This window comes from Lactuca virosa, chromosome 5 (genome assembly GCF_052849685.1).
Source record: "Lactuca virosa cultivar CGN04683 chromosome 5, Lactuca_virosa_CGN04683_v6, whole genome shotgun sequence".
Classification (NCBI taxonomy): Eukaryota; Viridiplantae; Streptophyta; class Magnoliopsida; order Asterales; family Asteraceae; genus Lactuca; species Lactuca virosa.
In genome coordinates this window covers 396,205,464-396,220,673 of record NC_136430.1, presented here as the reverse complement: position 1 = coordinate 396,220,673, position 15,210 = coordinate 396,205,464, and the positions used below count along the sequence as shown (strand labels likewise).

At 36.2% G+C, this 15,210-nt stretch overlaps 1 protein-coding gene across 1 annotated transcript; it reads right to left on the bottom strand.

Annotated features, from left to right (window-relative positions):
* Window positions 1-210: 210 nt before the first annotated feature.
* On the bottom strand, window positions 211-15,194 carry LOC145113831 (uncharacterized). Its single transcript, XM_079049881.1, has 9 exons — window positions 14,969-15,194; window positions 14,029-14,821; window positions 13,693-13,929; window positions 13,518-13,586; window positions 13,025-13,437; window positions 12,800-12,934; window positions 719-988; window positions 378-526; window positions 211-276 (listed from the first exon to the last, which is right to left on the bottom strand). The coding sequence occupies exons 1-9, from the start codon at window positions 15,192-15,194 to the stop codon at window positions 211-213; spliced, it is 2,358 nt and encodes a 785-aa protein (XP_078906007.1).
* Window positions 15,195-15,210: the final 16 nt, after the last annotated feature.

Here is a 15,210-nt window from a genome sequence, read left to right as displayed (position 1 = left end):
GTTAAGTTTGTACACTAACATATATTTTTAAAACCCCTCCTCAAACTTAACATTTAAAAAATTATTAACTACTACTAAAAGGATTAACCAAAACAATTTCATTTACTAAAAAATTGTGTTGCACAAAACTTAAAAATTTTGTTAAAATATCAGCTATTTGTTTTGAAGAATTTTGTTTTTCAATTTTCAAACCCCATTAGCAACTTTTTCTCAAACAACATGAAGGTCAACCTCAAAATCTTTTGTTTTCTCATGGAAAACTAGATTCAAAGCAAGCTTTATAGCAAATTCATATCACAAAAAACTTTAACAGGAGTTAAATATTTAATTCCCAAATCAAACAAAATTTTTAAAATCCACATTATTTCACAAGTAACAGAACCTAAGGCTCTGTAATCAGACTCAGTAGATGATCTTGAAACAGTTGCCTGTTTCTTGCTTTTCCAAGACACCAAAGAATTACCAACATAAACAAAATAACCAGTAACCGACTTTCTAGAAGATAAACATTTTTCCCAGTCAGCATCTACAAAACCCATTAAGTAAAATGTATACGACTTAACTATAGAAACATCTCTACCAGGACTACCCTTCAAATATCTAAGCAGTCTGAAAGCTATATTCAGGTGAGATTTATGGGGCTTATGCATGAGTTGACTGAGAATTTGCACATAATATGAAATGTCAGGTCTAGTAATAGTAAGGTAAATTAACTTGCCAACTAACTTTTGAAATTCAGTCATATTTTTTAACAAGGGATCATCTGAATCAGAACTCCTTTTAGGAACAAAATTTGCTTCGAAAGGAGTTGATGCAGTATTTCCGAACTCATGCAAAAGTTCAAGACAGTATTTCCTTTGATTTAAACAAGTTCCTTTATCTATATTCAAAACCTCAATACGAAGAAAATAATTCAACTTCCCTAAATCTTTTATCAAAAAATTTGAGTAAAAAAATTGTACACTTTGAATTTTTGCTTCATTATTACCTGTCAAAATTATTATATCAGCATAAACCAGCAGAAAAACAATAGAGTTTTTTTTTATTCCTAACAAACAAGGAATAGTCATTTATGTTGGATTAGGTGTCTAAGCCCATAACTATAATTGGTATGTACTTGACCCGGGAGTAACATGGTCCTTTTGGGTTACCTTCACCAGTGCAATTTGATAGGATGGACTTTTGAAAAGAGGTTATTTATGATTTATTAATATATTACAAGTATAATATATTAATATGAAATCATATTATTTAATTAGTATTGATCAAGAATTAATTTGGAATTAATTTAGTGATCAAAAAAGACTAATTAAATATACGGGGACTGATTAAGTAAATCAATGATTCTTATAGTGTGGGCCAATGATCCATAGTTATTTAGGATGGGCTAAACCAATATGATAGTCCATGGATAGTCCATGGAGGTTTAACCCATGGAGCCTAAGTAATATGAAAGGTCATGGTGCATTAGGGTTTGCATGGATGTAACCCTAGTCTTTGCCACACTATAAAAGGAGTCCCTTAGCTTCTAAAATCGGCTTATGTGTTCTTTAGAAGAGTCATAACTGATTTTTGTGATAGCTAGTCACTTCTCATTAGCCTCCTCTTGCATTTGGTGTTTGTGACACATTAGAGGCATCACATTTGAGGTGCTAAAGCTTTTGAAGGCCAAGAACTACAAGTCCTACTAAGAGGTAAGTTATCTAGTTATATTGTTCAATTGTCAAATTGTATGCTAGTTAGGATGTATGCTTTGGAAAATCAAATTGCATGTATAGTTAGAGAAAACTAAGATCCAAAGAATCTAGGGTTGCATGTGCACCATAAGGTTGTTAGAGTGCTCAAAACCCTTCAGTGGTATCAGAGCCTAGGATAGTTTTCTATTATATTGATGTTGTTGTATTATTTTTCAAAGCTGAAAAACTGTTCTGAAAGCACCTACTCGACGAGTGCATGTTTGGACTCGACAAGTAGGTTGCATTTTTCCTTGAACTCGATGAGTCCATAGTTGGACTCGACGATTTGGATAATCAGATGACAATTTTTCGAGTTTTTTTGGCCAGAATTGGATTAGGATCGTCACCACAAACTGTTTTGAATCATAAAATATGTTTTTTTATATGGAAGTGATCATCCTCATCCAATTAAAAGGTAATTGTCAAAATTTCAAGATTTTTATTGGTTTATATGTTAGGCTAATTTCTTGTAAAATTGTTGATGTGAATTATCTTGACTTATGAGTTTAACTAGATCATAGAAAAAATTATAAGATAATTTTAATAGTTAATACATTGATCTAAATGTCTTTAATGAATTCCATAACTTGTCCTCAAGTTATGGAAAATGAAAATTCTCATTTTTAAAAGTCATTAATCTCATAAGTTATGGAAATGAAAAGTTTTGAAGAGTTTCAAAACTTGCCCTCAAGTTTTGGAATTTGTAAAGTCACACTTATGAATACTTTATTTCCAAACACTAGAATTTTAAAAGTTTAAAATTCAACCCTTATACTATTATAATATTAAAAGTTTAATTATTATATATATGTATAAGACAAGTCAGTCTTACCGTTAGCAGGCCTCATTCACGAAGCCGGTCTATAAGGGGGGTATAAGGTTACCGCCTATAAAATGGTGGTTTAATGGGTGTCCACTCTCACCCACCGCTTCCTTGACTGGTGGAGGGTCGTTAGCCGAACGGGTAGGATATGACATTAATTCTCATTAAAAGTATAATGATAATTATAAAGTAACTAAATGTTTTATTAAATTCCTAATCTTATTTACTTTAGGAAAAATGTGAAAATGATTCTATTCCATGAAATTGCACTTTGCATCTTGCCAAGTCGTTAATGGAGCGTGTGTGGTTAACCGGCACATTAACTTGGACTAGTAAGAGTGGCAAAGGGTAGCTTGATGTTTGTCATAGATCAATGGAGCGTGTGTGGTTAACCGACACATTGATTAGGTGATAAATGACATTGAGTGTACCAAGCACATTTGTATGGTTATTCACACCTTGTTTGTGATCCTCGGTATCCCAGTCACAAACCTGAAGGGCTTAATCGAGATTTAAACATGCCATTGAAAAGTTCAATGAATCTCAAAGGAATCTAGGAATTTCAATTCATTTAAAACCTAATAATCAATTTCGTTTTTCATGGTGGAAATTGGTAAATCGTCATTTACCTACCTTCAAATATTTTGCAATTGGATTACGGCACCCCTCTTCCAAATTGTAAAATATTGTGTTGGGTCCTAGCCTTAATATTTTATTTGGGTGTTATATTAAGGACTCTTATCTAATCTAAACTTTGTCTTTCTTTTTCAGATGTCTTCCAACAATGCTTCTGGCTCAAACCCTTCTGGCTCTTTCTCTCTCATGAACTTGTGTGGGAGAGTCATCTTTGATGGTACCAACTTCAATGACTGGATTAGGAACATCAGGATGGTCACTCGTTATGAGGACAAGGAATATGTCCTCGACAAGGAGCTTAAGGAAATGACGAGTCTTCTGCTACTCCTTAGGAGATTGCTGAGTATAGGACTCATGAGAAGGATGCCACTAAGGTGTCTTGTATCATGTTGACCACTATGACAGCTGAACTCCAAAAGTCCTATGAGGGCTTCTACCCTTTTGAGATGCACCAATACTTGATGGAAAGATACCATCAAAGTGCTCATCAAGAGGGGTATGAAATCAGCGCCTCCATGATAACAATAAAGATGAAGGATGGAGAATCCATCACAACCCATTTGCAGAAAATGAAAAGGTTTGTGGACCACTTGCTGAAATTGAATGTGAACTTAGATGAAGAGTTGGCCATAGATATCATTCTACACTCTATACCTCCATGTTATGATCAGTTCCGTATGACCTATCATATGAACAAGGAGGAGGTCACTCTTAGCAAGCTTCATGGCCTTTTGAGGACTGCTGAAAGTAATCTCAAAGGTAAATCTGTTGTTACTACTCCTACTGCTGCTGCCCCTGTCTTAGAAATTGGACATGGGAAAGGGAAGAAGAGGAAGGCTCCTTCTAAGAGCCGCAAGGGAAAGTCTCATGATGGATCCTCTTCTAGTGGGACCAAAGCTGGTTCTACAAATCCCTCTACCAATCCAAAAGAAGCAGAGTGTTTCTATTGTCATGATAAAGGGCACTAGAAGCGAAGCTTCCCCAAATACTTGCAGGATGTCAAGGATGGGAAGGTTAAGCCCACCATGCAGGTATTTATACTATTCTATCTAATAACTCATCACATTCTTGTTCTTGGATCCTTGATACAGGTTGTGGATTTCACATTTGTTCTGATTTGCAGGGACTAAAAAGAAGTAGGGATGTGGAGCACGGGAAAATGAACTTGATCATGGGGAATAGGAAAATGTCGCTTGTCACCAAGATTAGAGTATATTCTTTATTGCTTAGTAGTGGGTTGGAATTAGATTTGAATAATTGTTGCTACTTGTCTGATATGGCGAGAAATATTATTTCCTTTCATGGTTTGTACAAACAAGGTTTTAGTTTTTCATTTGATAATGAAATTGGTGCTATTAATGCTTTTTATAATGGTGTTTTTTATTTTAAAGCATTGCCTTGTAATGGTGTATATGAAACTGTGATGGTTGTAGACAACTTAGGAAATAATTTGTTGCACATTGATTCTTCCAATAGTTTGGATAAGGCATGCTTGTGGCATTGTCGTCTTGGACATGTCAACAAGAAGCGCATAGGCCAACTCACAAAGGCTGGAGTCGTGGAGTCATTCGACTTAAGGTCGGATGACACTTGTGAATCTTGTTTGCTTGGAAAGATGACCAATGATCACCCTTCGCTGGTACTTGTGAAAAGGGTGAAGGTTTGTTGGATCTCATACACACCGATGTGTGTGGACCTTTCAGAACCGCCACATGTGACACCAGTCAAATTTAGGTCAAAAATAAATTGATCAATAATCGTGATTGGGATGAACAAAGTGGTAGAGATTGTAACAAGGTTTCCAAAAATATAAAGAACACTGAAATCCGAGTTATAACGAAGAAGTTATGACCAATCGAAGATCCGCGACAAAACCGGCAAAACATTGTTCAGTGTAAAAATTGAATTTTCGATAAAAGGCTTTTTAGCCTTAACAATCTAAATGAAAGTTGTAGAATATGTTAAACCGAGAACTTTCATAAAAAGAACGTAAAAATCCAACTTCGTATGACGAAGTTATGATTTTTCTAAGTTTCGGTTTAGCAGTAGACAGCTAAAAATTCGAAATATAAATCGATCGATATTTAGCCGACACAACTTAAACGAGAATCGAAGGTCTCGTCAAAAGTAGTACAACGGTAAAAAGACAGACGAAAACGGACGTCGGATGAAGAAGTTATGAATTTTTAACAGATTTCCTGTCCTGGTCTGTTAAAAATAATAATATTAAAAATAATGCCAAAATTAGCCGATGAAGTCTAAACGAAAGTCGTAGAGTATAACTTTACCTATGTGTGCATATAAAGAACGTCAAAAACGGAGTTCTTATGCGAAAGTTATGAATTTTAGAAGTTTTTGGCTCAAAAACCGAGAATTAGTGGATAACCGGGAAAAATCGCATGGCCTCAATCCGGACACGTCACCTCGCATGCGAGGCTTCCCCGTGTCCACTCGTGTCCGTCGCTGAGTGGTCCGAATCCGAGGTCCAGTGGGCATCCGACTCGCCTCGCGTCCTAGGCGCCGTCTAAGACGGATCGTATGACGCCTTCGCACGCGTGTCTAGCCTCCCTTCGCATGTCCGACGCGTGGCTGATGACTAACCCCCTTCGGTCCGAGACTTCGACCCTATATAAGGGTGCGAGGTCTTCCGAGAATTTCACACATTTTACCCCAAATTTCACCATTTTTCACCTTTCTCACCCCTCTAAACTTTCTTACGACCCCCCAAGGCCCCAGTATCGTATCTAAAACCCGAAGCAAGCCCCGAAGCCCCGGAATTCTCGAGAAGCTAACCTCTTTCCAGTCGAAGTGCTGCCCGCGTAAAGCCCGTTTTTTACTCAAAAACTCGTGGTTTCTTCGAGAAAGATCATCTATAGAAACAAAACGCTGCCCAAATCACCAATTATCAAGTGAGTTCATACCCCTATAATCTACATTTTCAATGGTTTTTAAATGCTTTTTAGGGAGGGGGGGGGGGAATACAAGTTAAACACAATATAAATTGTGTTAATAATTGTATGTGATAATAATCACGTAAAGGGTTTCCTTATGCTTTTAAGGATTACCAAATACTTCCAAAATGACTTAAAGCCATGTTAAATCTTTAAAGTCATGTAAACTCCGTTAAATTCTTTGAAAAATGTTTTATAAACTATTTCAAATTATAATTGCCAAAATCATGTTTATATATGTATAAATATATAAATAAGTTTTGAAGGGCATAGGACTAATGAATTATCTTATTTCCTTTTCCTTGTTTGGATGTGGAATTAAGGTGGTGTTATTTGTCCGAAGGTCGTTTCCTTCTTAATTTTATATATATATATATATATATATATATATATATATATATATATATATATATATATATATATATTATACATATATGAATATAAAATGTTACTTCATTCGGTATCATTACCTTTGTATCATGCTGAGCAAAGGTGTTCATCCATGAGAAGTCATGCTAATCAGATAGAACATATAAATTATAATAGGTATAATTTATGATTCAAAACTAAATACACAAGTATGATTCACGATTGTATACTTTCCAAGGAAATTACCAACAATTCATTTATCTATACCAGGATATGTATAATACTTTTAGTATAAGGATAATATATTAAAGAAGTAATAATACATCATACCGGGTTTGCATTAACAAGGGTACAAACGTACCAGGGTTAGCAATCACGGAGTAATAATACATCATACCGGGTTTGCATTAACAGGGGTACAATACAACGTACCAGGGTTAGCAATCACGGGGTAATAATACATCATACCGGGTTTGCATTAACAGGGGTACAATACAACGTACCAGGGTTAGCAATCACGGGGTAATAATACATCCTACCGGGTTTGCATTAACAAGGGTACAATACAACGTACCAGGGTTAGCAATCACGGGGTAATAATACATCGTAATCTCGTTGAAACAATAAATTTGTGAGACTCTTCATGGTGTACTTATCTAAGTACGACCTTAAGTTCTGACTTATTAACCAGAATCTCTTGTAGGGAGAGCGTGAATTTGTGTATAGATCTATATGGGACTGACAGTCCCACACCTTCACTGTTCGCTACAGTTTGGCCGGCAGGCCTAGGGTGTCAAATGTCATATCGTTTCCAACGCCTGAAGAACGTCGCATTAGGCACATCAGTCATATTAGTATGGTTAATAGAACCCACATGGATAAAACAACGAGTAAATTACTTAGTAATATACTTCTCTTAAAACAGTAAGAAAAGATAATTACATCCTGACCAAATATACCTTCTGTTAGTTTTTACTTACAGTAAAAACTACGTATCATGAAATCAAGTATGGCAAATATACTTGTACTTCTGTTTTTGGAACATTTAAAACCACAAAGCAGTATTATGGATAATATAATATTTTCCAGGATTAATACTAATGTTTTACTATAGAACGGATATAACTAAGAATACTTTTACAAATGAAACGGTTTATGGGATTAAACTACTTTTACAAATGAAACGGTTTATAGGATTAAACTACTTTTCCAAATGAAACGGTTTATGGGATTAAACTACTTTTACAAATGAAACGGTTTATGGAATTAAACTACTTTCACAATTGGAACTTAGTCATTCACTCTCTGTAAACTAGTATAACATAAAGGACCTTTAGTGGTTAATTCTATAATTTCTTAGTTTTTACATCAGAGTTATACATAAGTAATATCCGATTGACAGTGAAATGTGTGATTTCCGCCTTACTTCCTGTTCCTTGTTTGGTTGTGGGCTTAGGGCAGATACACCCATTTAACTGTCCATTCGATATTAGGTTATATAATTATTATAAACTATGTAATTGTAGAGGGAACTATTGAGGTTATCAGTTTATCACCTCAGGAAATATAGGACTTTCTGGAGGAACCAACGAACTTTTCCAAGAACTTAGCTTATACTTTATAGAAGTAAAATACTTATGAACTCACCAGCTTAAATGCTGATCTACTCTTTCAAAATAACTTGTATTCTCAGGAATCCAGTAGACAGGTACACTCCCGAAGCTTTTGAGAAGACTACCTAGTACCGTACCGCAACTCTTGTCTTCTACTGTACCTACTTTAGTGTTTGAATATGTAATTTTTAGACACTTATGTAAAACTTATACTTACTATTGCAATGGTTGCTTGTACTTTGATTACTATATTGCATGTGTTGTGATACTTACCTGAAGTCCTCCGCCCCCGAACGTTTCCGCCATTCTGGTTTGGGGGTGTGACACCACAAGGGATGCTAACCGCTTCTTTGTGACTTTTATTGATGAATACAACAGATATGGCTATATCTACTTAATCAAGCATAAGTCAGAAACCTTTGAAAAGTTCAAAGAGTTTAAACAAGAAGTGGAGAATCAGCTGGGAAGGAAGATAAAGATGCTCCGATCCGATCGAGGTGGTGAGTATCTTAGTATCGGGTTCCTAGACTATCTTAAGGAATGTGGAACTATTTCACAATTAACTCCACCTAGGACACCACAGCTTAATGGTGTGGCTGAGAGGCGCAACCGAACCTTGTTGGACATGGTTCGTTCCATGATGAGTCGAGCTTCGTTACCTATCTCATTATGGGGGTATGCCTTAGAGACTGCCGCCCATATCCTTAATCTAGTCCCTAATAAGAAGGTTGCCAAAACACCTCACGAAATATGGACAGGGAAGGTTCCATTGTTAGCACACATCAAGGTTTGGGGTTGCGAGGCTTTCGTGAGAGGCGAGACTCACTACAAGCTCGAACCTCGTAGTGAGCGGTGTATTTTCATCGGCTACCCACATAAATCCTTTGGATATCTCTTCTATAGACCGGGTAATAATGTTGTCTTCGTTGCGAGGAGAGGAGTCTTTTTGCGAGAGAGAACTCATAGGCCAAGGGGATAGTGGGAGGAAAATTGATCTTGAAGAGCTTCAAGAGTCAAGTGGTGAAGGAACCTCAAACACTAGCGATCAACCTGAGGAGGAAACTCTCGTTGAACTAGTTGACGAGTCCGTACCTCTGATGCACTCCAGTAGAGTTAGTGTTCCACCTGTGTTATATGGTTTCCATATAACATCTGAGGGTGATACATTTATCAGTGATAACACATTGGTAAATTTGGATGAACCTAACAATTACAAGGAAGCCATGACATCCCCCGAGTCTGCAAAGTGGAAAGAGGGTATGGATAGCGAGATTCAGTCCATGTATGATAATCAAGTTTGGAACTTGGTTGACAATGTACCGGGTCATAAGACAGTCGGGTGCAAATGGATCTTCAAGAAGACCGACATGGATGGGAAAGTACACACATATAAGGCACGACTGGTTGCGAAGGGTTTTACTCAAACTCATGGAGTTGACTATGATGAGACCTTCTGACCAGTAGCGAAGATTAAATCTATTAGGGTTATGTTGGCCATAGCTGTATTTCATGACTATGAAATATGGCAAATGGATGTCAAAACCGCTTTCCTTAATGGGAAGTTGGCTGAAGATGTTTACATGAGTCAGCCAGAGGGTTTTGTCAATGCAAAGTACCCTAATAGAGTGTGTATGCTTGAGAAATCCATTTATGGATTGAAACAAGCATCTCGCAGATGGAATCTCTGTTTCGATGAGAAAGTATGTGGATGACATACTACTCATAGGAAATGACATTCCAACCGTACAGGAGGTTAAGTCATGGCTTGGGAAGTGTTTCGCTATGAAGGACCTTGGAGAAGCTGCTTACATCCAAGGGATAAGGATATTGAGAAACAAGAGTAAAAGACTAATTGGACTTAGTCAAAGTACCTATTTGGACAAGGTGTTGAAACGATTCACCATGGAGAATTTCAAGAAAGGTGACTTACCCATCCAAGGCAATACTAAACTGAGTAAGACTCAGAGTCCGAGTACAGAGGCTGAAATAGCTGAGATGAGTCGAGTACCATATGCTTCCGCAGTTGGCTCGATCATGTATGCTATGACTTGTACTCGCCCTGATGTGGCCTTTGCTTTGAGCGAGGTCAGCAGATATCAAGGGAATCCTGGTAAAGCTCATTGGACTGCGGTAAAGAATATTCTTAAGTACCTACGCAGGACTAAGGACTGGGTCCTTACTCTTGGTGGGAGTGATGACTTAAGAGTCACAGGGTATAGTGACGCCACCTTTCAGACTGACAGAGATAATTTCCGCTCTCAGTCGGGCTGGGGTTTTACCCTGAATGGAGGAGAAATAACTTGGAAAAGTGCTAAACAGGAGACTGTAGCTAATTCAACGTGCGAATCAGAGTACATAGCAGCAAGCGAAGCGTCAAAGGAGGCGATATGGCTGAAGAACTTCATCGGAGACCTTGGAGTTGTACCAGCTGTAAAGGAGCCTATGGAGATTTTCTATGACAATGAGGGTGTTGTTGCCTTAACCAAGGAACCAAAGGATCATGGTAGATCCAGACACATCGACAGGAAATATCACTTCATAAGACATCGGATGGAAGAAGGACTCCTCGTGGTAAAGAGGGTATCATCAGATGAGAACCCAACAGATCCCCTCACGAAGGGACTGAGTAGGGTTAAGCATTTGCAGCATGCGATGAGCATTGGGCTGAAGGATGATATTAGTTTTAATGATTAGATAGCTATTTGGAAACTTGTAATAGATAAAATGTAATTGACATTTGATGATTAAATAAAAGGTGTTTTATTTATGAGTAAAGTTACTATCTTGTGTCAATTGTTTACTATTGTTTCATTATGCATGTTTTGACTTCCAGAATAATAAGATTATTTAAACTATCCACATTCGATCATACTTTGGAAGTAGGTATTGAGGCAAGACTGTCATGAATTGGGCTTGTAGAGTTTGCTACAACATTCATGAGTGCTCATAAGGTGTGAGTATTGGATTAAACCCACGCTCACTTGAATCACTTCATGGAATTTATCACGAGTGACCGTGAGACGATAATATCATATAAGTCTTCAAACCAAGATATATGAGTTGGTTGTACATTGATAGTGTGAAAGCGCATCAGTAACTTGATGTTATAAAACGCACTGTTGTGTATGATTTAACGAATAGTTAGTACAAGCATATAATGTCAAAGTTTATTTGTTCCTTTTAATTCTTGGAGGATTAAAAGCGATATCTTGGGCCCCTCAATGATTTTGTTTTGACTTATGTGTCGGGCCCGGTAGGGACTAAATTGATGTGTTCAATTAAGTTCTCTGTCAAACAAATCGGAAATCGGGAAACAAACTGCTGGACAATAAGCATGCCATTGTTCCATGTATTTTTCCGGCTGATATCTTGAGAACAGAGGATTATATGATCCCTTATCTAAAGGACGTGTCATTGACTGGGTCAGAGTTCGATAGCGGGTTTTAAGAGCTACGATTGCTAGTCGGTTCTAAGTCGTACTTGCAGTTATAGTTATTAGACCTATCCAAGTGGGAGACTGTTGGATTAGATGTCTAAGCCCATAACTATAATTGGTATGTACTTGACCTGAGAGTAGCATGGTCCTTTTGGGTTGCCTTCACCAGTGCAATTTGATAGGATGGACTTTTGAAAAGAGGTTATTTATGATTTATTAATATATTACAAGTATAATATATTAATATGAAATCATATTATTTAATTAGTATTGATCAAGAATTAATTTGGAATTAATTTAGTGATCAAAAGAGACTAATTAAATATACGAGGACTGATTAAGTAAATCAATGATTCTTATAGTGTGGGCCAATGATCCATAGTTATTTAGGATGGGCTAAACCAATATAATAGTCCATGGATAGTCCATGGAGGTTTAACCCATGGAGCCTAAGTAATATGAAAGGTCATGGTGCATTAGGGTTTGCATGGATGTAACCCTAGTCTTTGCCACACTATAAAAGGAGTCTGTTAGCTTCTAAAATCGGCCTATGTGTTCTTTAGAAGAGTCATAACCGATTTTTGTGATAGTTAGTCACTTCTCATTAGCGTCCTCTTGGTGTTTGTGACACATTAGAGGCATCACATTTGAGGTGCTAAAGCTTTTGAAGGCCAAGAACTACAAGTCCTACTAAGAGGTAAGTTATCTAACTAGTTATATTGTTCAATTGTCAAATTGTATGCTAGTTAGGATGTATGATTTGGAAATCAAATTGTATGTATAATTAGAGAAAACTTAGATCCAAAGCATCTAGGGTTTCATGTGCACCATAAGGTTGTTAGAGTGCTCAAAACCCTTCAATTTACACTTTGTAAAAAACCATAACTAAATAATTCAGTGCAAAGTTTTTCATTCCACTTTCTAGGGGTATGTTTTAGTCCATATAATGACTTAACTAATTTACAAACTCTTGTATCTCCTTCTGAATGATAGCCTTGAGGAAGACTCATAAAAACTTCCTCAAACAAATCTCCATAAAGGAAGGAATTATTTATGTCAAGTTGATATAAAGGTCATGATCTATTTAAAGATAAAGATAAAACAACATGAACAATAACAATTTTGGCCACAGGAGAGAAGGTTTCTTGAATGATTATAGCCCTTGGCTACAAGACGAGCCTTGTATCTATCAACCACACCATCAGGTTTGTACTTAATTCTATATACCCACTTACAGCCAATTGGCTTTCTGTTTTTTGGTAAATCAACAATGTCCCAAGTGTGATTTCGATACAAGGCTTCCATTTCTTTATTCATTACCTCTATCCAATTAGGATCAGAAAAAGCTTCCTTAAAATCCTTTGGTTCAACTGTTTTGTTAAGATTAGAAACAAAACATTTATTTTCTTTATTAAGAAAAGAATAATTAGGAGTACGTTCTATACCATATCTATGTCTACCCTCAACTATGTAATCATTAAATTTGACAGACATTCGAGACTCTCTTCCAGAGCTAGACGCCTCTATAGATTGTCCCAAGGAAGGAAAGGAATCTAAATGACTGCTTTCCTCAAAAAAAAAATTTGAAGGTCCTGGCATAGTCTCACCCGATGAAGGCACAGATGCCTCGCTAGTCTGATTGTCACCATGTGTAGTATCAGAAAAGGTTTCACTCAGAGTCTCAGCTGCACTAGAACCATCGATCTGGTGGTTAACACTCAAGTCATCCAAATTAATAACATCATTCATATATTCAGAATTGTTTATATCATCATAGGAAAATGGGTCTACAGAATTATCAAAAACAAATTGTTTGTCAACAGTTATTGACTTCAACTTAAAAGGAAATACAGACTCGTAAAACTTCACATGCCTGGAAACAAAAACAGAATTCGTTTCAAGACTCAGTAATTTGTATCTTTTTTTTCAGAAGAATAACCCAATAAAACACACTTTTCAGCCCTTTCAGGAAACTTATCTTGATTATTAAGTTTGGTAGCAAAGCACAGGCTACCAAATACCCTTAAATGTTCAAACACAGGTGGTTTTTTAAAAACTAGTTCCTAAGGAGACAAGCCTTTTAAAACAGAAATAGGCATTCTATTTATTAAAAAAAAGAAGTAAGAACAGCTTCTCCCTAGTAATTAACAGGAAGAGCAGATTGAAACAACAAAGACCTAGCAACATTTTGTATATGTCTATGTTTCCTTTCAACCACCCCATTTTGTTGTGGTGTATAAACACAAGATGTTTGATGTAAAATTCCATTAAGTTCAAAAAAGACTTCATCTTAAAATTTGAAAACTCAGCTCCTTTATCTGATCGAACAACTTTAATTTTTGAATCAAACTGATTTAACAAAATACTAAAGAAAGAAGTAAAACAATTATAAACTTCATCTTTACTTTTTAATAGATAGACCCAAGTAGCCCTTGTGAAATCATCCACAACGGTCAAAAAATACCTATAGTCTTCCCTAGTAGTTACTCTATAGGGACCCCATACATCCAGATGAACTGACTCTCCAATACTGGAAGAGCTATGAATACTAAGAGGAAAGGGTTCATAAGTTTGCTTAGCCTTGTGACAAACATCACAAGGAGGTAGATCAGTATTAACAAAATTAAGCTTATCTTTAAGACAGTTCAAAGCTTGTTTAGCTGGATGACCCAATCTACTATGCCATGTTAGTTTAGACACAAAACACTTAACAAAATTAGCTTTATAAGAACTAATACATGAGGGAAAAGAATTAAGATAATATAATCCCCCAGTTTCTCTACCATTCTCCACCACCTTCATTGATTGTAAATCCTGAATTTTACACTCATGTTCATTAAAAACAACTTCACAATTTGTGTCTTTGCACAATTTATGTACTGAAAGTAAATTCACATTAAAATCAGGAACATCAAAGACATCAAACAAGGTTAAGTTTCCAGAAAACTGTAAATTTCCAATTTTGTTAATTTTAGCAAAAGATCCATTAGGGTGATTTACAAGAAGATTTAAATTGGAAACATCAACAGTATCATGAAGAAGTGACTCAGCTGAAGTCATATGTTGATTTGCACCTGAGTCAACAACCCATTTTTGGTGGTTAATAGTAGAATTATATGACCTAAAAAGAGGGATACCTACCATATTCGCACTCAGAGAAGTATCCTCAGAGACAGAAGACTTTTCATTAATGAGACTCAACAATTTGTTGTATTTCTCACTTGTGAGATAGTGAGCATTGTTACTCCCAATGACATCTGAAGTAACATTAGAAAAAAAAAGAACTACTAGAAGGAACAGATGAGGAGTTACTAGAAAAGGATTTATTTTGACTCTTCATGTTATCATTACTAGTTTCATTCCCGAATTTAAAATCTTTTGGATAGCTAATTAGTTTATAGCACCTTTCAATAAGGTGTCCCTTAATTCCACAGTTTTTACATTGTAAGTTCTGATTTCTTCCTCTATTTGAGTTATTATTTTTACTCCTTTTATCATTAACTCTACTATTAAATGCAGATGACTGAGTTTGGTGACACTAGAAGAAGAGGAAAGAGCCCCATTCTTTTGATGAAATTCTTCTTTAGAAACAATAGAAAAAGCAGATTTAACATTAGGAAGAGGATCCATCAAAAGTATGTGACTC